Source organism: Harpia harpyja, chromosome 10 (genome assembly GCF_026419915.1).
Source record: "Harpia harpyja isolate bHarHar1 chromosome 10, bHarHar1 primary haplotype, whole genome shotgun sequence".
Classification (NCBI taxonomy): domain Eukaryota; kingdom Metazoa; phylum Chordata; class Aves; order Accipitriformes; family Accipitridae; genus Harpia; species Harpia harpyja.
Window position 1 is genome coordinate 38,156,128 of NC_068949.1, and position 24,237 is coordinate 38,180,364.

A 24,237-nucleotide genomic window follows, 5' to 3' on the forward strand; every position below is an offset into this window, starting at 1 on the left:
CTAAAGAGGCTGGGGCTGGCATTTAGTAACCACTGCTGGTTTTGTGCTGCTGATCTAACCACAGGAATTAGCAGTGGGTTCCTGTTTTCCACTACTGCTGAACAGGGAAATGCTGATTTGAGTGGCTGCCCACAGGAGGGGGGAAATGAAACAGACGGGAGTTTAGTGCTGAATGAGTACAGTGTGTGTCATTTTATGGATGACTGGTATTGTGATACACTATCTTTTAAGACCTATAGAAATCCTCTCTTGTAGTTAATATTGAAAGCAAATAACCAGAAAGAAAATATGCGCGGTTGATAACTTACCGTGGGATGCAGCGTAATGCAGAGCGCTGTAGTTACAGCGCAGGCTAATAAAGAAGTGTTTGTTTGGAATATTTTACAAAGCTTGGTTTCTATAGTAACAATCATCATGAATACTTTCAGCTTCAGAAATAACATCTGCTTGATGACTGATCTCAAATCTCAACCCTTGTTTAAGTAAATAAGATCCTGCTCCTTCTGCTTATTGTATTAGTCAGTGCCATTTGATACGGGGCATTTATTTCCATGGAAAGAGCACCCAAAGACTAGGAAAGGTGTTGGGAAGGGGTGGGAAAAGGGAAGAGGAATCAGAAAACAATGGCAAAATGCAAGATTTGCCTCATTAGCCTAATAGTAGTCACTGCTAAAGTAAATTAGTTTACACATAGTACAAAAGTAAATGTGTTATACTATTCTTTTGACTGAAGTATAGGACAAGCATTACTCTCTTTTACTACTGGCAGTGGATTAAACTCTCTGTGTAAAATTAGGGGAAGAGAAATCATTTGGTTAGATATGAAAAATATATGAGGGGGAGTGCAAAGCTTCATGGAATGCAAGGATTGGAAGCAAACTCCAATGAAAAGTTCACAAATCTGTGATTTTTCAGGGAAACCCTTTAAAAAAGATGGTCAGTCTGCTGTGAAAATGGTATGTCTTTTGAAGAAAAGATGTTTCAAGTGTCATCGCTGCTGCTAAATTTTACAATGTAAAATTTAAAGTGAGAACATTTTTGAAGAAAAATAACAACATTTTCTGTACTTTCATGCAATAAGGATGGGGACTGTAGAATTCAATGTGAATAACGATTTTTGTTGGTGGTGACTGTGTAATACCTTACTGAAGGAAATAATAAAATATAAAATAATTAGAAGGTCTTGCTGTGCCCTAGGAAACACACATGGAATAGAAGCGTAAGCTGAGCTGGACTATGTTTCCATACCACTCATTTTCAGTTAGCAGTGCTCAAGGGGCTAAGCAGGCTTGGAATATGGTACTTTCTAAAAAAATAACACTTACTTTCCATAAAAGTAAGTGTTGAATAAGTAAGTGGGATTCAGCAAATCCAAGTTCAGCAAATACTTTATACAGTAGATCTTTGCTGGTTTAGTAAAAATGATGCAGGTTTTATAGTATTTTAAAGGAGCAGACTTTTTCCTATTTTGTTATATTAAAAAAACCTGCCTCTTTTTCTTAAAAAAAAAAATTCCATCAGTTATGTTAAGCTAACATGAGTAACATGCATAAATAATTCCATTCATGCGAGTAATCCTGTTTGCTTTAATGCAACAGCTTCTCCAAGCACTAATTCTCATGTGTCTAATCATTTGTCAGATTAGATCCTGTAAATTTCATTTCTTGTGCATTTTCAGTGAAGTTCCTAATATGTTTGTGACCACTGTAAGTACTAACAATCTTGATGGGGAGCATCTTGGGAAGCAACATTAAGTGATAATACTTGAGTTTATTTGCAGGATTTTTCAGGGACACCACTGAGAAATTAATAACATAGTGTCAGATTTGCAGCTGGTATAAATCAACATAGTTCTGCTGTTACTTCAGTGTTGTGCTGATTTAGGCAGCTGAGGATTATCTCACAGATATTTGAGATTTGAATTAATTCATAAGCTTCAAGTGGAAAAACTACCGAATTATGCTTTCAAATTAGTGAATGGGCCAGAGTAGGTGATGGAGGTCCTCAAGAGAGGAAAGTGAGAGACGCATCTTGCAACACCTTTAAAAAGGTCTGGTTTGTGCTTTCACAAGCCTGCCAGACTGAACTCTCCCTCTCTACCTCATTGGCAGCAACTACTGCCAAAACCGCTAGTCGGTTTAACACATGCTGTTGCTACTAGTACATGATAGAGCAAAACTAGGTTCCCTTTTGCTGCTGTCGCATACCTTTTCGTTGGGATAGAGAAGTCTTTTATCGTTGTTTCTTCCTGCTGCTGGAGCAGCTATGATCTGATCCACACTATCCACACATACTAGGATGAAAAACTCCATAGACTTACAAATCTTAAGTAGTGGGATAATTTGTTTCAGAATGTTTTTGGCTATGGTGTACACATTTTACAGCTGTCCTTGGACCATGGCAAGGACAATCAAAATAAAAGCTATGTCATGCTTTCAGACATTCAGTTCGTGTCTTCCCTACATTCAGTAGGCTGTGATCTGTGTAAGTTGTCATGATAGAAAGTAATTTGTTATTCTGGTGCCATTAGCATTTTTTTCTGCATTAAGAATATTGCCAAGTTTGCACTTTAATCCCTTCTGCTGACAGCTAGTTTTCACAATGTGTCTTGATTTAGTTCTCTTTTTCATTAATACAATTCCAGGTATAAATATTTTAATTTATCATTTGCTAGGCATCCTGCATGTGGCCAGGAGGTTACACAAGAACTTTAAAAGACATTGCTGAAGAAAAGTTCACTAAAAGTGTATTATTTTGGATGACATATGGTGTACTATATTTTCTTTCCAGTTTTGCAAGAAATGCAAAATACTGCATAATAATTTCAGGACACTTGCCTTTCCTAACCCTCAAGTCTGGCATAGATCTCCTAAATGATAATCAAACCTTGTCTTTAATGACTCTAGGATGCTGCATATCTACAGGAATGAGATCTCTGTGGTCACAAAAGGCACCTGCTAGTCAGAACTTTTGATATCTGCCCAAGATTCATTGTCTCAATGACAGATTGAAATTTTCTGATCCACCACGAGCAAAGGACAGCCCATGTTTATCCACCTCGTGGACATTTCAGAAATCTGTAGGGGTGTCGGTTTGCTTGTTCCCAATGAAAGTAACCTGTACTGTGCTCATCCTTAGCTCAGCATTCCCCTGCCTTCCACCATAGCCACCCTCGTTAGCCTGCAAATTAGGCAGAATTTAAAGTGTGCCTAGTACTTCATCTTTCTCACCCTGAAAAGTTAGTAGTGGCTGTGGAGGGACCATGTCGTCTTCTGTCAGGCAGTCTGGGATAAAGTTAACCCACTGTGAAATATGGGAGTGACAATCTGGTCGTAAGTGATCAGCCCAAATTCAAACAGTGATGGACTGTCAGTGATTTGTCACCACTGAAATGTGAGTTTTCACAGACAAGCCTTTAAGGTTGAATTGTGAAGGAATAACAGAATTCTCCAATTCTTGTTTCTAATCCTTGGAGGTCCAACAGATACACCCATCTGGGAAACAAATGCCCATTAGCATCACTTCACTGCACAACACCACTTTGACTTACAGAATTTGAAATGGCAGTCAGAAGAATTTACAGGAAAGTATCTGGGGATACATGATGCTTGGTATATGCCACAGACATAGGGTCTCAGCTGCTTTTCCCAACAGGATCTAGCTAGCTGCTGCCAAGATAAATTTCTTTTCACAAACTGGACGCTAGCGTTGCCAGCCTTTAATCAGACTCATACAGCTTAATAGGGGAATGTTCTGGAGGCTCTTGGGGATACCTCTGGCAGTAATCCAGTACAAGTACTACACACACCATCCGTTGTAAGTTATGTTCAATATTTTCCAGATTAACCTGAAATTATTTTTATTAGTGAGCAAGATGTAACAGTAAAGTAAAACCAAGTTTATTTAACAGTATGAAGAGATAGGAAACTGCATACGTGGACACACAGGAAAAGAAACGCAGTGTGCCCTGCAGCTACCTGATATTTTGATTTAACTTCAATGTCTTGTGTTCTGTTCAGCCACTTGTGAAAGTCAAGAAAACTGCAGGATGGTTCACACTAGTGTCACAATTCAGAAAAAGCAACCTCTAGGCAGTAGGATGAAAGCTGACTAGGAAACCTGACTAGGAGTTCTTTCTGGAAACCCCATTGAAAATAAATGCCTCTGCAGGTGTTTCTCGGAGCTTTGTCTTAATAAATCAGTTTTAATCAGAATGTCAATTCATAACTCTTGCTAATGAAATGCTGTATGACATAGTATTAGGTTTTGAAACGAAGTCTTTTACTAGATTAACTGAGAGTAACTTTGTTGCAAACGAATATAGTTCTTATAATAAAAATATGGCTCTTCTGAGCATAAAGATTTTGAGATTAATACATAAATTTAACATCAGTACATAACCTTCGTTAACCACCACATTCTACTCAAAAGACTGCAAAGAAGAATGCAGCCTATCACTGCATATTGATATAGTTGAGAGAGAGTTAAGACAATAAATTGAAGGATAACAATACGGTTTGCTCACTGGGGCCATAATCACAGCTTGGTAATCATAATGTGTTCTTTTTATTGTTAATTCCCACTGTTTTTCATATGGAAAATAATGGACCAACATATTCTAAGATTTCCATTGCTATTTTGAAACAAGGAAATTAATGGAGATTTATATTCTGCAAAGACAATGGGGCAAAATTACTCGGGAAAGATAACTCAGTATTAAAAAAATCTCTAAGAAGAAATGTTAGTATAATTTTGGTCAGGTTGCATTTTATTATCAATGAGCCTGTTGATCTCAGCTCCATTAGACACTGTAGAAGTTTTCAGGGAAAACTGGTTCATTCTGAAGGTCAGGTAGAATTGGTAGAGTCCTCCCAGTAAATCAGTGGTGGCTGGATGACTCAGAGAAGCAAAGATGTTACCTCAAGTTTCTTTCACTAAAGGTGGAAGAATTGTAAGGTACTCCAAAACGTTCTCCAGTTTTTACTGCTGTAGGTAACGCAGCAATGTACTCTGCATGGGTTAGTGTGACCTCATTAATCAAAGTTAGAAATCACAGAAATCCTCAGGCAAAAGAAGGTGCAGTGTAGAAGCCCAGAGCGTTGAGGACACTCAGGCTCTGGGCTATTCTTGTAGGTTTAGATGAGGTAAAACTTTCCGCTCACTAATCGCAAGAGAGGAACTTTACGGGATGGATTAAATGAAAATCTTTAGTGGATGCTTACAATTTCAGTAAAACCCTAGGGTCATAAGAAGAACTGGAGTTTCCTATGCCAGCCACAAAGCAATGTTCAGAACTCCAGCCTTGCTTATGTAGTCTGTTGTGGTATTTCCTAAAGTATATTTCTCCTGGCACACAGATGATGTTTGGTGAAAGCTTTTTTTTTCCTGTCATTAAGGCTTATTACTCATTGAATCAATCTGTAGAGAAAATTGTCAAAACTTTTGGGTGGGTGGGAAGCTCATACTCAAAAGTAGGTTAATGAGCGTTAGTTAATATGTACCCAACATTGAGAACAGCAATGCAGTATAACACTGATAGTCTAAGAAAACAGCAGTACTGATTACGGTCTTTGGTTCTGTCTGAGGCATTGCCTTCGTTTCAGCACTCTGGTAGAAGTGCCACGTTCTCCTCGGGGCAGCAGTGGGTGCTGTGAAAGCGGTGAGCTGCTGCTGGGAGGAGCAGACAGCGTTTCTTCATTCCTCTGACATTACTTTTGGTTTTGATTCCCTCGGCAAATGACCATGGAGAAAATCAGATGGGGATAGGATGAAGGTTGGCTACGGGTGGGATTCTCCCATCTCCTTCTATTGGCAGGATAGCTGTGCTAAGGACATTTGGAGTTTCTCCAGCAAAATGGCCCCAAAAGGCCCCACCAAATGACATCAATGGAATTCTGTGAATTTGAAAGGATGAATTTTCTTTTTCTCCCTTGCACTGCTGAAAATTCTGCCTTTACTGCACTGAAAATGGTCAGAGCAGTCATCGCATTTTACTCCACATCTTTAATTATAGGTCAGAGTATTTCACCTCAAACAAGCATTTAGTAAAAGCAGAATAGGAAAACCAGGATTAATCCTTTTTCCACAAAGAACAGAGCTACCTCTGCTTTCAACTGCGTTTTAAAAAGAAAGTGGCCACAACCGTATTGTAAAAATCTAATTTACTAAGCTTGTTTTGAAAACGGCTACCTAGATCAAGCTCTACATCCAGGGCAGCTGCAGGAATGCCAGTGAATCCTGAGTGGGTGTAAGAGAGACCAGGATGTGCCTGGGCAGGTAGTGGAGAGCTTCAGTTATTGGGAAATTTTTAATATTGAAATTAAGATTAACAGTGTTTTGAGGCTTTTGATTTTGCATGTGGGTATCTAAATTTGACCAAAATCCAGCTTAGGTACTCAAGTGCTTTTCTGAATTGAGACTTGCTTATCACAAATAAATCAAGAAACTCAGAAAATAACCAAAGAATTCAGGAAAAGAACCTGAAGCTGAGGGAAAATGAAGATGTGATTACTTGTAATACAATGGTCTAAATTTTACATTTCCTCCTTTTCTACATTCCTTACCTCTTCAGAGGATGCAGTCTTGTTTCTTTTCTTCTCTCCCCTCTAAAGTCCTGCACACTGATGTCCAGAAAAGTGGCTATTTACATTCTGAGTCTGGTACTAATCCTGTCACAACAACAGATTTGATTGTTTATTTGCCAAGCCATCAAGCTTAGTTTATGTGGAATTCACCAGATTAACTCTGTTTTAATAATATGATTTAAAACTAGGTTTAAATGGGCGTCATTTATTTCTAAAACAAAAAAGTGTAAGTCAAGCTGGTTTTTAGAAGAGATGAAGTTTTATTTATAATGAATTCTTGTAAGTAGTACTAAGACCATTTTAGTTAGGAAACTTTACAGTGATTAATGCATAGTTGTTTGCATTTAAATTCTTGATTTATATATCAGAACTGTATTTGTGCACACTGTCAAACTTTATTCTGTTCTTGTCAAAATACTTATTACTGCTGACAGGTGTAACATGCTCGCATTAATCCTTAATTCCTTGATTCAATTTTCTAATTGCTTTTTTGGCATGAGTTTGGAGCCATTTAGCCTTACGTGATCTATTTGTCTTATGGTGTAATAATGCACTTTTAAAAATTGGATGCACCTAACAGGATGCTGAACAGAAAATATATATATAGATATTACTTAGTACTGAAAATCCAAATTTTTATAGCACTTCTGTGGGACGCCACTTCTTGGAATACAGATAGAGCCAAAACACTTTACACTTTTCATCTTCCTGTATTCACAGTATTTAATATTTTCGTGGATATGAATCAATGCTAAAGTTTCAGTGCATTTCCCCCAAAGAGATTCTGAACCCTTATAGCAGATCCATGAACATCCCCTTAGTCATCGTTGTGTTCTCCTACTCTTCTCACCTCTTCATGCTGCTGCCTTCTGCTGCCTGTCCTGCCCTCCAAGAATGACAAAATATACTTCCCACTTTCTTCTTGGTCTGAACTCTTAAAGCTGCTCATTTGTGTTATTCCTAAACAGCCAAATAACACAATGCACTTTGTTACTTTCTTGTCATAAAGCAGATGTCCAAAGTTACTTAGAAACAAATATTTTTAATACAGGTATGGATATACTATATACTGACATATGTTTTTATGCCAGTAATGGTAGTATTGTCATCTGTCCTTTGTATAGGAAAAAAAATCCAGCCAAAATTCTTATAGAAAAATTTCTTATAGAAACAACTCAAGGGTGAGCAAAGAATCTTCCCAAAGCTCGGTAATTCCTCACAAACTCACCCAGGCAGCTGGACTTTGGCTGGGTCTTTGTAGGATTTTCGGAAAAAAAATCTGGAGACTGGAGAACGTTTTCTCTGACAAAAAACTAGGACCCTGGGAAGATAACTTCTGATACTTGTTTTCTGTGAATAAATATATGACAACACATTTAAATTGTGGATAAAACCTTATCTCATTTTTTTTATTATTATTCTCTGTTTTATTCCCTATGCTCTGCACTTATTTCTTCTTTCTATATCCACTGACTTACTCTTCTTTTCCTGGTATCAATAATAATATATACTCTCTCACCCTTCTATTCCTTCGTGGTTTTCTTCCCCTTTCTTTTTCACCTTCCCAACTGACATACCTCCTTCTGTCACAGTGAGTGTAAGAAAGGGAATATAAGAGTAAAACGTTGTTAAATAAAGAAGTATTTGTTTATTCTGTCTTCCACTGATAAAGTTTTATTAACTCTGTGATTGTCATTTGTGCTTTTTGGCAGAAAAAGGTAAGTCACTTTCCGTACAGGGGGAAAAAAAAAGGTAATTCTAGCAAGTAAATCATGGTAGCTAAGTGCTTTGGGCAAACAAACATGTGCCTTATCTCTTCCAAAAAACCCGTGGAAAATGCATGATAAATGGCACATTTCAGAGAACATGTTATGTCACTGTGAAATAACTTTGATTCATGGTTATGTATTTATCTTTAAACAACTGACAAACCTTAGGGTATCTAAATTATTATCATTTGCTCTATGCTTCTGTGGTTTTTTGCTAGTGAATCTGAATGATGTGAGGTAAGATAAGACATCTGCTTTTCCAGTCGTAATGTTCTATAAAGAACAAATAAACACAAATAGAAATTCTTACTGTATTTGATTTTTGGATGAAGTCCTCTGAAAAATATTTATCAGAAATAGTTCCCTCCAATTGTGTTTTGAAAAGCATTAGTATAAACTTCAAACAGAAAAGGATGGGGCCTGTTAATAAAAGGTTTTATATTACACAGCAATAGAAAATATCATCATTTTGATTTAGAATAAAGTAATTTTTCACCAAATTAAAAGGCACAATGGTAAATTTGTTCCTTTCAGTTGTGTGTCTGCATAAACTGTATCCTGAATTACATTTTAAAATGAAGATTTCATTTTTTCTGCCTTTTGAAATTGAAAGGAATCATGTTATTTGATTTGCTGTTGTGACAAATCAGGAAAGATGACTTAAATGCTCTATTGCTTGCATTAGTAATAGCAACTATTTTAATCATAAATGCTGTATAAGGGTTCAGGTGCTGTTGTTCTCGTATATAGTGGAAGACGGTCCATGACACCCCATGCAAAGGTATTTATCATATTAGTGAGTGCACGGGAGTCACTGACTAGCCACCTCCCCAATTTATGGCACTCTGTCCATGGATGTGAAGAGCACCTGGTCTGCTCCGTTCACAGCTCCTGCTGCAGGAGCTTGCCTAGAGCTGGAAAATCTATTTTGCACTGAAGATGCAGGAGCAAGGCCAATGCAGGGTGACGTCGGAAGCATGGGGTCGAAGTGAGATGAGCTTAGCTGGCATGGAGCTGCATCCCTGTCTGGATGGTTGGGGAAGAGAGATAGAGGTAGAACTGCTGGAATGAAGGGGCACGTATTTAGGTCTAAGGGGAGCTCTGATATGAGTGTGCGACAGTTGGGAAACCCTAGATTTTGACAACTGAAAGCGCAACAGGTAGGAGTGAAGGAAAGCGTGTAATAGTGGGAGAAGTAAGCAGAGAGGTCTACACCAGACTGCTGTCAGTGCTGTGTTATATTATATTATGCTATGCCTACACTTCTCTCATTAGGTTTAAACAGCCCAGGGCACAGACTAGCTGCTAATCTGAATGATCCCATCAAGACCCTTTTCTATATTAAATGTTATGATCAGAAGAAATACCATTATTTTTGTATGGTTTTTTTTTACATTGCCCTTCAACACGTGTAAGTCAAAGAAACTGTAATAAGAAAGCAAACTTTCCCACACCATTTCTTTTCCAATAATCCACTCGTGCTACTTTTGTGCACGTACAATCAATGCTGCTAATATTAGCAAGCTTCTTATTCTGTTTTCCCCCTTCCCTGCATTGCTTTTAGTATAGAATCATATCATCCAGCAATGCCTGTCCAAATGTTTTGCTGATAACAGGTTTATGGAAGTCAACAGATATACACCAGCTTACACAGATTCAGAATCTGTTCTCTTCATCTGTTCCTTTGGCCTATATTGAGCCAATGCATTACAAAATATTATTAGTAAATGCTACAAATCCAGTACATGCAGATTAGAAAATATTTCTTATGTTGTTTTTTAAAAAGTTACTGGTTTTAGCTGAAGCTTTTGGGGTTTTACTTTTCTGTTTCATCATTTGGTAAGGCTTTAGTGAATATAAGTTGTCATTCATTATGTCATAGCAATTTTAAATTCGATGACATTCCTTGCCCAAGTTATTTTAATGCTATCGCCTCAAATGCATCTACAGCAATTCCTTTCAAATATGACCATGAAGTAAAAAATAAGTATATTTATCTATTGTTCGATTTATTGCTGTATTCTGTTTCCTTATCTTTACTGATAAGGAATGTAAATGTTGGTTACTTGGAGGCAGAAAAATAGAAAATGATAATTGCTTTACATGATGGAAGCGCCTTTGTTTTCTTTATATCTAATACTTCGCAGTGTATTTAACTTGGCTAAACTATCATTTTTCTTAGTAAACTTGAATCAGTTGACATTTATATATACATTGCATTTTGCATGTCAATGGAAAGTTTTATGGCTTTGAATTTTGAATCAAAACATCAAACTCGTATTTTGCCTTGGAACACGACAGACATTCTAAAAATTTACAAACAAAAAAAGAAACAAATGCTTATGCTGATTTTGACCTAATGTTTTTAGAAATATCTTTACTGCTTGACTAAATGTTTAAGCTCTCCAAAGTGAAATGCCTATCTCTTAGTGAGCACAAAACACGGAAACATATAAATATGGAAACACTGCAAATTGCCGTATTAGAAACTTATTATTCTATGGTTTTGTAGACTGCTTTACTTTTTTCCTGCTCCTAGTATCCTCAGTCTTGGTAACTTGAGAACAATATGGTAGCAACCATTTTGTTGCAAGCTAACTACAAATGAAAAGATCTCTACAGCTAATAAGAGAGAGATGCTTGGTAACAGCACATACCTCCCACCAGCAAAAACAGCATTGTCATAGCTTCATATAAGACAAAGTAAGATGATAATCGCACAGGCAACATTTTCAGAGCTTTTCTAACTTTATTTAAATATAGTAACACTGCACCTGTTTTCTGCATATGCAAAAAAATTCAGGAAGTTCCTGTCTCAAAGAAATCATTTGCTTACCAGGACAGACATAGAGAAGGCAGACTTACTGGTCTGGGAAGCTCAAGAGGGATTGGTTATCTTTGTATATATCTATATTATAGAGATTTGCTCTCATTTTATGTTTTTGGCATTAGGAGGGCTAGGTAATGGATGCCACTGAAGCACAGTTTTTTCACATGGGTACTTCTTACTAGAATAGGGGAAATTCTGGTACTCTTAGATACCAGTGTGTATACCAAAAGGTTTTGTTGTTTTCTAAGCTTTAAGAAGTTGATATCTCTTCATTTAGTGAGCTATAAAATTAAGTATAATTTTGTTGTCTTTATGATCATTTCATTTTTTCTGTTTGGTTAGATTTGCAGTGTGGGCTGCTGTTAAAGCCCATTTTTAAGTCAATTAACATGGGTAGGACAGTCTGTTTAAATGCAAAGAACTAATTGGGAAAAAATATCTTCCTACTGTTACAGTGAACCTTAAAATAAGGTAAAGATGTACAAGTAAAACCAAAATGGAAATCTCGGACATTACATAGGTATCTTCCTTTTTCAGGGTGCTCCTAAACCGATTGCCATTGAGCCATGTTCAGGAAACAGAGCCGCAGTCCTCACGGTATTTTTATGTCTGCCCAGAGGATCTTCAGGAGTCCCACCCCCTGGTCAGTCAGGTAAGGCTCGTGTTGCTGAGCGTCATGTCCGTTCTCGTGCAATGCCGTCTACTTGGACAAAGGCACCCACACAGACCCAAAATAATGGCACAGCAGGGGAATACAAGGGGCTACTCAGTCCAATTGATGTTAAGTTTAGGGCCAATGTTTAATGAGGAATTTCTGTTTGGAATTTGTTGTGGTATCCCAAATAAAAAGCCCAGTGGTCAGACTAGGCTGGTGTACAATGCCATATCTCATTAGTACTTCCTGAAACAATATGTGTGCATACCGATATTCTTCAACCTTGCCTTGTAGGGCAAAAAAATTTCAGATGCAGACGCTTCTAGAGTTTCAGTTCAAGTTGTGATAAATGAGGCTATATAGGGAATACCAGTGAGTATTCTCAGTTCAAGTTGATGTTTAGTCCGCTAACTTCTAGTTAAGTTCCTTTGCACCGTGAATCCCAATGCTATGCTGTCCAGGATTCAATTAAAATATTAGCATTTCCCAGAATGCCTATCGGATGAAACCTGGGATTGTGTGAGTGGAAGTGTCTGCTTCATTAGGAAGGTGTTCACTTTGGAAATGATCCCAGCTCCTTTTAAAGCAGCATTTGCATTATCTGGAAGCACTTCTTGTGGTAATCTACCTTATCTGATCTACGCTAGATTGTTGTACAAAACCATTACACCCATTCTTCTAAAATACTTCCTAAACAGGAGGTACTTAAATACACTTCTAAAATCCTCTAAATAACTGCCTACAATGATATGATACAAAATGGCCATGACAACAAGGTTGAGACAGTAATGTGGCACTGCACAGACGACCAGCTTAATGTTTCAGAATTCTTTGGAGCTGTTGCCAAAATGAACACCTTTGTAAAGAATAGTAAGCTACATAGTATGTGCCCAAAATGCTCCTATAAACCAGAAAATATGCTTTAAGGCTAACTTTTCTTATTAAGAGCCAAAATGATATCCTTTTAACCTTCAAAAATCCATTTAAGAGATTAAAAAGTATTGAGTAATGATGATAAGGGCAAACTAAGTTGACTTATGTTGGAAATAAGCTCAGCTGAGTGTTCGTTCTTCTTCTTTTGGCCTGATGACTATCTGTTATTTATTTGGGTTTTTTTAGTTCGGGGTGGGTTTTTTTGGTTGGGTGGGGTGTGTAATTTTTTTTTTCCCCTGAATCCTGAGATGAGGACTTAGTTCTTAAAATGCTGTTTATGGCTTGGAATATCATTTCTGGAAGTGCTATGAAAATAAGTGTTACTGATGCTTTGTCAAATACATTTCCTGGAAGAAGTATATAAATGTAAGTGCTCTGAAGAGAGCAATGAGGGAGGAAGGATGTTTAGCATATTACGTGTTCATGTTTTAATGAAACGAAAAAGAAATGAAGGTGTTTATAGTCTTACAAAAAGGAAAAACATTATGAAAGGAAATTAAAAGTAATTGTTGAAATTGGAGCTTAAAATGTTTTTTTCTGTTGTTTTCAAATTTACCTATGATGTGCTTCTCGGCAGTAAAAATGTATTTATCTAGTTACTTCATAATCAGCTTCTATTTACTATATACAATTTTTTTAAAAGTAATTGCTGTTCTTTGCTGTGTGTAAAATGTGGACGGAATAGGCTTTTTGAAACAGGACTTGGGTTCAACAATACGGCAGATGTGTCATTTTGAGTGTTTCTCAATCTGTGACAGAATACACCTCTTTTTTACACGTTATGTCCTCCTGTTCTGCTCTGTCCTCTTATTACTTTGCCTTCCATCAGCTTTGCAGGCATGTATTTCAAATGCTATTCCTCTGTTTGTTATTATAGTGTTTGTCAGCCATTTAGTATTTAAAAATATCTAAAATTTTTAGTCCCACAACTCTCACTTTGTTCAGGGTCAAAAGCAAATAGAAATGCTTGAGGTGTGTAACCATGATGAGTCAACCATTAGATTATATTAGATTATATTGCCATAATTGTTTTTTCTTGTGTGTAATGAATTTTGGTACTCATGGACTGCTTTCACTGTATGTAACCATGCATAGTCTAGGCAGAAGCTATTATGCAAGTTTGTTGGCATACCTGTAGCTCTACTAATTCACCACATTCCTGTCCTGCAGCAATACCTGCTGCTTCTTTCCTGGGCTTCCTGGGAGCAGATGCTGCGAACTGTGCCAAGTTATTTGAAATTATGTGGAAGCTTCGTGTGGCAGACATGTTTGCTATGCAGTTGGTTTCCCTTATGACTTAAGCTAGGTTAAAACAATGATATTTAGGTGGATGGAAGTAGTGTGTTCAGTAATTATGTCTTGCCAAGTAATTTTAGAATCCTCTATTACTTGCATATAACCATTTTCAGTCTCATTGGAATCATTCTAGGATATAACTGACAGTGTGTCACACATATTTGTTTAAATGATATGTCAATGATACTGATTCTCAGTTCACAATGAGAGTCTGTGGGTTTCATTTCTTATATGCATGTCTGAAATATAAGAAGGGAATGCCTGTTTTGTTCTGCATTACATTGTTTCTCCAAAAGCAAGAAAGCTAATTCTTTCCACAAATAACTAGTCTATGCTCCACTGGATTTGTTACTGTATCCCTATGTTTTTAAGATCTGAATTTGATCAAAAGCGAGTTTTACTTGTTTCCAAGGTTTACATTAACAAATATTTTGTTGAAAAATGACTTTGAATATTACAAAAAAAACCCCAAACCAAACCCTAATGTAAAGGTTACTCTTTCTGCAGCAAATGTTCTATACTTCACCTTTATCAGCAGCTGGAAGAAAAGTTGAAACTACAGATGGTGGGCTTTGGCCAAAGGCTATGCAAGGCAAAAAGTTCTCCAGGAGAGACCATATGTCCCAGTGGAGATCTGAGTGCTCTCTACCTCCTGCAGAAAATACTCAGAACTTTACAGACTTTTGACAGCGTTGTTTAGTTCTATGTGCTAATCCTATAAGTATACAAATAACGGCTATGTTGACACAATTAAACTGCTTAAAATTAATATGTGGTTTAAGATAGGTCTAACACAGATTGGTCATGTAGGTTCAGATGAATTATTAATAAAAATGGATTTATTGCAAAAAAGAAACCCTATTCATTGTGACTCATTTTAAAAAGGGATTTCATCAATAAAGGAATGATTTGTAGAATTAAACATCCTGAAAATCTGGAAAGTCAATTAATTTTACCATTGTAGTAGGTTAGGTGTAGCACAGTAGACCTTACGTTTTCTTTTAGGTGTAAGCTTTGAAGAGGATCCTAACAATTCAATCATACTTCTCTAGAGTAACAACTGTTTTTAAATGAAATTTTGCTTGGATTAAGGCAAAAATTAGAACCAAATTATAAATAAATTCGAATGAGCAATGAAAAACATTAAGGAAGTTTAGCAGTGATAAAACCTAAAATTTCTCAATTTTGGATTGACCGGTAGAACACATAGTTTCCTCATTCTTCAGTTGTCTTATTGGCTGCATTGTACCTAAGTAATCAGATCAAAATTCAAAGGTTTAAAAAAATAGCAATTCTCTGTACAATTCATGAGTATATCAATATGCATGCATCAGTGTATGTGCATATCAGAAAAATCACTCCTTCAAGCAGTTGTGGGCAGATTATAATATACAATGCACATACATGTCTTACAGATTTTATGACACTTTGGAAGCTAGAGATCATCTGTTATTGCTGTGGTGTGTGACCCAATGCTTTAAATAGCTTAAACTCTTCTTAATATCAAAGGAGATCTAATAATGAGAGCAGCTGCAACCGTATCTCTAGAAAGAACTAAATTATACATCTCAAATGGTATTGAACAAAACAAGCTAGACACACAAAAAAAAAGGGGGGGGGGCGGTAATAATATATAAATTACTTAATGCAGAAAAGGTGTCAATGAATTACCAGCAGTGGAAAGACCAAGAATAACTCCTTCAAGGTCTTCATACAGCTCTGGTGATATATTGGGCAATACAGAAAGAATAGCTTGGTAGTGTGAAAAATTCTGTGACCATATCATCCTTATTATTAAAGCCAACTAAATCCCACATGTTGAGGTATCGAGGTATTGCACAATAAGTTTATAAAACTCTGACATTTGCATTGTTCTTGGATAAGGCCAGTAAATGCTTTAAAGCACAATGTAATTTGTGAATTATTTACAGGTTTGTGGCTTTCACACAGCAAAATTTCCTACCAAGGAGGTAAAAGTGGTAGACCACCCAGTAGCGGTGCTTTCCTATTAGTGAGCTGTCTCTGAAGGTGTATGTATATGTGCCTCTCTATTAAACCATAGAGGAACTCTAACATCTAGATGGCTATGACTATGTGAGGTGAATCTAACTTGATAGTTAAAAGTAACAATTGGAAATTAAAATCAAGAACTAAATAAAATATAGTAATTAATAGGGCGACTTCAGTGGAAATAATTTTGCAGTGGAAGTTGTGAAACATACATCCTGGAAGACTGCGTGCAATATTCTGTTGTTATAAATATAAATGAAGATAGCAAAATTTCATGTTCAGCAGGCCTCTCCAACAGTGCTATCTGAAAGTTACTCTCCAATATCCTTGAATCAAAACAGAATTTCATGTAATTCTGGCCACACTAACTGTGGTGTTCAATCCTACTTAATCAGCAAACTACAGTAGGATCACAGAATCAATAAAATTACCATGCCATCTGCCTTCCCTGTACTCACCACCATAATGAATAACGACTCATTAAGTGTTCTACAAGACAATTAGCTCTGGATGGGGGGTTTTCAGTAACAAGGCTTTCTTGGTTCTATTTCTAATTTTCTCTGATTAAAATACAAGAAAAGGCAATACATATCATAAGAGGCACCTGAATATAAATATGAAATAACAAATAGTTTTTATAAAGTGTTATATTTAATGATATTGGTCAATTGTTCTGACCCTTGGAAGCAAAACCATAGGTTAGGGGTTTTCATACGTAGATTGGGTTCATATGTGTACCTATCTCAGTACGCAGTGAAACAGTTGCAGACATAGTCCAGGGGCAAGTAAGTCCCATGAATTTCTACCGGCTACAAACACATTCCTTGCTTAGTCCCTTCACACTTGCAAAATAACCCGATATAAAGTCAGTAGGACTACAAGGATAAGCAAAGATTTTTTTGGTAGAAAAATGTTAAAGTTGATGAAAATATACTGTAATTAAGATGTACAGAAGATGGTTGAATCTCTTATTGCCTTTTTTTGTGTTGGAGGGTTTTTACAGAGTACTAAAGGAGTGAAAATACAGGACAAATTAATGAAAAAGTTAATAACAGAATATAAATTGAATTGTACAGTGTGATGTATGGAGTACATATTACTAAGGGCCTGTGGGTGCATTTTGAGGGTTCTAGCATTTCTCGTATACTCAAAGGGAAAAGACGAGGGCAGTAGAGGGAAACACCCGAATCTGATTCTGCATGAGCAAGTATACCTGTGTGCCTACTGAAAACCTCCTGCCTCCCAGTAACAGTGAGGCTGAAGAGTGAAGGGTGAACTTCAGAGGCTCATTTGCTAAGGACCACTTTAGCCCCTTGTCTTCTCAGACATACATGTTCTGGTACACTATTTCACCACTTTGTAGACCTTTTCTTATACTGAGAAAGGGGGGGGGGGGCTTGAGGCTTGTTTCTCTTTAGAGCAGAGGGCTAGGCCGGATCATTAATCTTGTTTGTCCTTTGTGTGGTCTCTGTTCAAACGGGAAAACAATGACTTACGAGTTCAAGAGCTGTAGGTATGGTATCAAGTCAGGTAGCTAGTACAGAGGAGTGCTGGCAAGGTATCTGTTTTGGAATAATGCTTACACTAAGTATACGTTTCATGCTGTATAAAATGTGGCATTAACTATAGAGTCTTGCATATGCAGCATTTTGAAGGCATATATAGACTAATACCTACTAACAAAAAAAGCGCCTTCAACTGAGTGAAAGAGAACCAGGGAAAGAGAAAAGCTTAACCTAGAGAAGAGGTACTGAAGTTATATAAAAAGGCTTTATTTCTCATATTCCTTCATTTAGAAGTGGGACTTTTAATCATTCATATATATAACAGGCTTTAGTGAAGAAAGACCATGAGTACTGAACGATGGGAGAAGAAAAGGGAGTTAGAGGTAAAAATGGGAAGATATTCATAACTGGTAGGCTATTTAGACTCCTAAACACATAAAAAATCTAAAATTGATATTGCAAAAGAAAAAAAGAAATCTGTGAAAGGGTGTAAGTCTAGATAAAACAGAATGTATTTCTGCATTCTGTTTTTTCTCAGCTGGTTTATTACTCCCATCAAAGTAGTATCTGGGCATCCTACATGTGTATTTAAGTAAACGTATTTCTCTGCATCATCCTGTTCTTTGTTCTGTACCCATCCGCCTCTCTAGACTGAGTGTCATTTCTCCTTCTATGTAATTTTGGAGGCAGACTATTGGCTTATTTTCATTATTTGCTGTTTTATTGACATAAGTTTTTATTGATGCACCAAAGAAGTAGATTTTATATTTATAATCTAACAATACTATTTAGGTAGAATAAAATGACATGTAAACATGGAAAGCATTATAAAAACACTGAGCAAAACCAACTTCACAATACCCTTAGAAGGGACATTCCCCCCCCCCCCCCCCCTAAATAACAAGATTTCTCCTATGAAATATTGAAAAAAAATCTCAATTCTATTCATCTTCCCTGAAGCGCCAACATGCAACTGGAAATAAGCCAAACTATGCATTGCAACAAAACAGTGTTGATGTCTAGAACTTGTGTTAAAATACAGGGGTGAGTCAGGCATTTTATCTGGGCTGAAACCAAAGTACGGTTTACAGCGCCATATAATTCACCATGCCTAAAAAAAAAACTGTTTCCAGAAAATATTATATATCTGGATTACAAAAATGATGCTTCCATGATGGAAATGACAGGGACAATTCTCATAGCTCAGCTTGCAAAGGTGCATGGCTGTATTCATTTGACCAGAAGGTCTGCAGTTAAGGTGGATTATTTTAAAAGACTCAGTAAGGAACAGAATTTTTTGGAAGTTTACCTGTACTGTTTAGACTGTATGAAGACTGAGTTTAATCTGACTCTCTAACCTAAGGCGTGAATAGACCATTTTGTATAGAAATGCAATTTTGGTAATTGCATTGAGGGATACTCCATGTGAGTTACCAATATGCTGCCAGTTAAATGCTCAAAAAAATAGAAGAAGTTAAAATTGTGTAAGAAAATCAAAATGGTCTTTGTAAGAGTTTAATGACTATAAATAAAACTAAACTCCTAATTAATATATTAAGCTGTAACTTCAACTTATTGACACTGAGGGACTGGTTTGTCAAGTGCCGTGGTCTCAAAAGAAGTGAAATCTGGAGTTGTTTTTAGTTAACTGGAGATGCTTAGCAAAATAGCTCTTTAAGACTTGGTGGAAACTGATTCTGAAGATCATTTTACAGAAAGAGTTGCTTGCTTTTAAATAGTAAGGCCTATTTTTGGAGTGCCTATTTTCTGCTTAATTCCATTCTTCTGCACTGCATCAAATGAGGGAGCAGACTGTGTTTATAGTATTGACACTGTGAAAAGAACACAGTGGTAAGTGGCAGATGGTGCTGATGATTACTTAAAAAATATTTATGGCAATAGCAAAAACAAAGTAGATAATAAGACCCAGTAGCTGCCACCACCCCTCCTCCAGCCCAAACCCAAAGCAATTATTTTTTGCAACCTGCAGGTAAAGTCTACCTGAAAAGCAGTGAGGTTCTTAGCGTAGTAAGCTTTGTAAGTGATGAAGAATGAGGTGAGTATTGATTTTGTCTGGTGTTTTAAAGAATTTTAGGTGGTTCTGTTATGAATTAGTTTTTACATCATTCTCGCCATAGAACCTTGATTCCTTTATATTCTGAAGAATTTATTTGAAGAGGACATAAACGCTTTAATATGAAGAACATGCAGTATAATGTTAGCAATGTGTCTTCCACAAATCTTGGCAAAAGTAACTTATTGATTAGACAGTAAAACCTGCATACTGCAGAGCTATCAGCTGGAAAAAAAAAAAAAAGGAAAAAAAAGAGAAGAACAGAGGACGTAGATATGGTTGTTTTACAACTTTATCGCTGGAATTCCTGCCCTAGAGGGATTCAATATTAATAAAAACTGTTAAATACCATGAACATTTCTTTGACAACTAGTTATTCATTGTTCAAACCAAAACTGTCACTGTTCCTGCAGAGTATTAGAAATAGGCTTTTTTTTTTTTTTTTCTTTTGGGGACTTTTGCAGCTTTAATTGCATAAAGGGAACTGAAAGAATATCTGACAAGGCTGTAAAAGTTCTGAACACTGTTAAATGTAAGTACAGTCACGTACATCCCCTGTGCTGTTCATGGAGGTTGGCTGAGCCATTTTCAGGTTGCATCCAGATGGTAATTTGGTGATTTCTTCTCCCCAGTCATCATGGGGAGTAGAGATGCAATGATGGATGCTCATGATCCTGAGCTTCTGGCTGTGAACGGATGCACGAGAACCCAAACCTTCAAATCGAAGGCTCTAACCTGGAAAGAAACAGCATCCTTCAACCATACCTGCCTGCTGACCATCAGCTGAAGTATTCAGGGGTTACCCTATTTTCAACATGACATCTATCACACACAATGTTTTAACACAGCAATCATATCTCTTTTTCACCTTCATTTTGCCAGGCTAAGGCAAATGAGGTCCGCTTTAAACATGTTCTTCAGTCTTTTGAACACCTTTGTAACACTGTCCCAGTTTCAGCTTCAGTTCAGCTTTTTTTACCTTGCATGGCCAGGTTGTACTCAGAGTGCCATGTGAAGGCCCATCTGGTGTTGCCCAATGGCACTAACATTTCCTCGCTGTATCCCAATTAACTTTTACTTTATTTTAAACAATTTTCCCCCCTTCCAACTCAGTCTTTCTGTGGCCAACTTACATCCCTGCCCTTCTTCTCTTCCTCAAACACTGAACTTTCAGTGTATGAGTTTCTGCTTGTTCCCAAAATACATGGCTTTGAAATTTGCACTGTTGAATCTGAGTATATTTATATTCCTTGATTTCTTGAGGTCATGCATCTCTTTCTGGATTATATTCTACTCCTTTTCTGTATTGTTGATACATACCAATGTTTGTCACGATTGAATTTCAACAACATACTCCTACTTTTATGCCAAGCTCTTTAATGAAAATATTAAAAAAGACTGGTCAAAAGATTGATTCTTGTTGCCATGCTATACCTTCAGCAGACTCCTTCCTCTTCAAAACTACCCTGTTTTCTCTCCTTCATGCAACTGTCCACTCTCCGTAACTCCTGTACTAATCTCTCATCTTTTTTGTCTGTTGATAATTTCCCCCAGTATAAGATTTCAGAAATCTAGAAAATCTTCTGCATGTTCTTACCCAGAAAATCAGTTAGTATTATAGAAAACTATCAGGTTGGTCTGGCACAATCTTTGATGAAATGTTGATGCATTTTGACCCATTTTCCATTTACCTGCCTTTAATTGTTCTTTCTTGCCAAGTATCATATAGCTGAGTCTGATTAATAGATCAGTAAAGAACTAAATATTTTTTCTTGAATCTAGACAATTTTTAGTATGAAATAAACAGCACTTACTATTCTCAATTTGTATGCCACTGCATTTGACATGACAGATTATTAAATTTCCCTGTTACCAGCCTTTGTTTTCTTATATTCTTACAGAAGTAGTGTTCTGATTACCCCAATGTCAATGCATAAAACTTTTGTTGTTTCTATCTCCATATCCTTGTTCCGTTATCCATGTTGATGGTACCTTCTTTGATAAACATTATCTCCTCCTTGAAAACCATCAAATAATTCACTCCTGGGACGATACCTAGAAAATACTTGATCTCCGCCTCATTCTTTCTACAAAATGACTCTTCTCTTTTTTTTTTTTTGGTCTCTTATTTATTTATAGAGTGAAAATCTTTGGATGCTTGTTTTAATAAACTTTTGCAAGACTAACTCAGCTTGACTTTTGGCAATTCTTATTTCACTCTTACATTTCTTTACCTCTAAAACACAACCTCCTTTATTGCTTGATGTTTTTTATCCATTTTCATAGGCTTTCTGAATTTAAAAAATGTGCATAGCCTCCTTCCTTTAGAAGTTCATTGGCTCCCATATAGCCTAGTTATAATGTATTTGTTGGAAGTCAGGGAAGAGTCAAGAATTTTTCTTGATGAATGTATTGCAGGTCAGCAGTAACCTTGTACATTGTGCTTTTCTGTTGATGTAGAAAAGGACAGATTTCTAGCAGTGATTCGTCCCTTGGAGGCTCTGAGCAAGATTTACAGTAGCCAGGACCTTGTGCTCTGTACCTTGTCAAATGGCAGGGACAGCCTTAGGATCCCACGATGGGCTCCATGTGGAGGAGTGGGGAACTGCTGTCCCTTTGATTTTGGCCCCTTTCTACTCGCAGCTCTAATTTCCTCACCATGACCAATTCCTCTAAACAAAGTGGTAGTTTACAGACCTTGGTCTTATTTTCTTTTTTAGGCTGTGAAATCCTATACTTGTATTACTGGATGTGATGTTTTTTTTCCTTTTTGCCTATTCTGTGATGAGGAAGGCACAGGATTAGTAGGGTTCGGAAAGTCAGAGTAAAATTGATAGGTTGTACAAAGAAAAGTAATTCATGAATAGGAAGAAGAAAATGTTCTGTAAAGTTAGGTCTTCAAATTTTATTTTCTCCCAGGCAGACCCTTAGGCACTCTGCAGGGCTAAGCTTTCCATAGTTGAAAGAAATTGTAGTCTGCTTTTCTTCTTTTAACATGAACTATACAGATGTTGACAAAGGAAAGAAAAAGAAAAAAAAAAACCACCAACAAAAAACCCCCCAAAAGCGATAAAGGCAGCTAACAAACATGTGAAGTTCTCACTTGAGAATTATGCTAAGACAGGCTATATGATACTTATGTTATTTTTAATAGAAATCTCATGGAAAAAAAAAATCACTTGTATGATTTATTTTACACAAATGGAAACATTGGTGATCGGATAATGCTATTAAGCAGTGTTTTGTTCTACTCTCTTGATATTGACACAAAGACCCAGAGTTCCTCACACAGAAAATAGGCAGCAGTGGGGCCTGCCTTGTCTGCATTCAGCCCACATGAATGTACAGCTTTACCTAACAGAGCATCTTATTTGGACATGTTCCTCCTGAAAACCAAGCAGGTTATTTTAATTTTGTGCTGTTAAACTTTGAGGATTCAATAGATGTCTAGTTTGAGTTGCAAAATTAGGTAAAGCGAACAAACCCCCATGCAAGTGACACACTGGATGATAAGTGTCCTTCCTATTTGAAATTGGTGGTCTGGTTTTATATTCAGTCAACACATACTAGGTGGAGCAGATGGCTTACAGTTAAATTAGAACCATAAACCTTTCAAAGCTAAAGTAATAGATGATTTAAATCTTTCAGCAGGGGGTCCCTTCACCTATTTCTCCTTCCTCTAACTTTGAATTCCTTGAAGAGAAGAACCTTTTTTTATCAACAGAAGTCAAATCTGTTCAAATCTACCACTAGAGTGAGTTACATTGAGATCTGCCCTCATTCTTAGTCACACCATCATGGAAAGTTTCATTCATCACTTGGACAATGCAATTGCCCATAATCTACCTTCTCACATTTATTTTATCACACTCTTGGAGTAAGATGCTTCCACTGTCTATTTTTGGGATAAAGCTATCCAAAATTATAGAGAGGCCAATCAGATTTATCATTCTGTGGCATTTGATGGCATCCATCTGTTTATTTATGAAACCATTAAAGACTTACTGAGTTATGAGACTACAGAGAAAATAAATTGAGTTATCATGTATAGTTAAATTCAGTCCTTGCAACTGCTGCCTTTTCAGCCTGTATGGTGTTTTCTGAAATTACGCTGGCTTGCAGACCCAGGCTTCAGGAATACATTTACTTCACAGCCTTTTTATGCCATTTCAAGTGAATTTCTAATGCATGAGCAATTTGTGGTTCAGGAAAATGTTGACAGAAGGATGTCAGGGCTTTCTGTTGTTAACAGTTTGAAAGCCTGATAGGGATGGTTCTTGCTTAAAAGTAGTTCTTAACAGTTTGGAGCAGCTCAATATCTAGAATTGTTTGATCTAACCCCTTCCAATCAATATTGTGTAACTATTGTAGAAGGCTAGGTTTAAAGCTTATGGACACAAATAAATTAATATCACTATCATTATTATTAAGTACAAAACACTTTTAAGATGAAGGATGGGAGATGAACTACTCTCTGTGCTTGATATATTCAATTACTATTGTAAGTACAAAGGAAAAGACACAAGGTTTGAAGTTCAAAACTTTCTGTTAATAAAATTGGATAGCAGACTGAGGAAATTC

At 36.7% G+C, this 24,237-nt stretch overlaps 1 protein-coding gene across 2 annotated transcripts in view; it reads left to right on the forward strand.

Moving 5' to 3' along the window:
- ATRNL1 (attractin like 1) overlaps positions 1-24,237 on the forward strand; it is a 542,514-nt gene that overhangs the window by 471,461 nt on the left and 46,816 nt on the right. For both annotated transcript variants that reach the window (XM_052798371.1, XM_052798372.1), the window contains one exon: positions 11,721-11,835. In XM_052798371.1, coding sequence (XP_052654331.1) covers positions 11,721-11,835 — 115 coding nt within the window. The remainder of the gene's footprint in view (positions 1-11,720; positions 11,836-24,237) is intronic.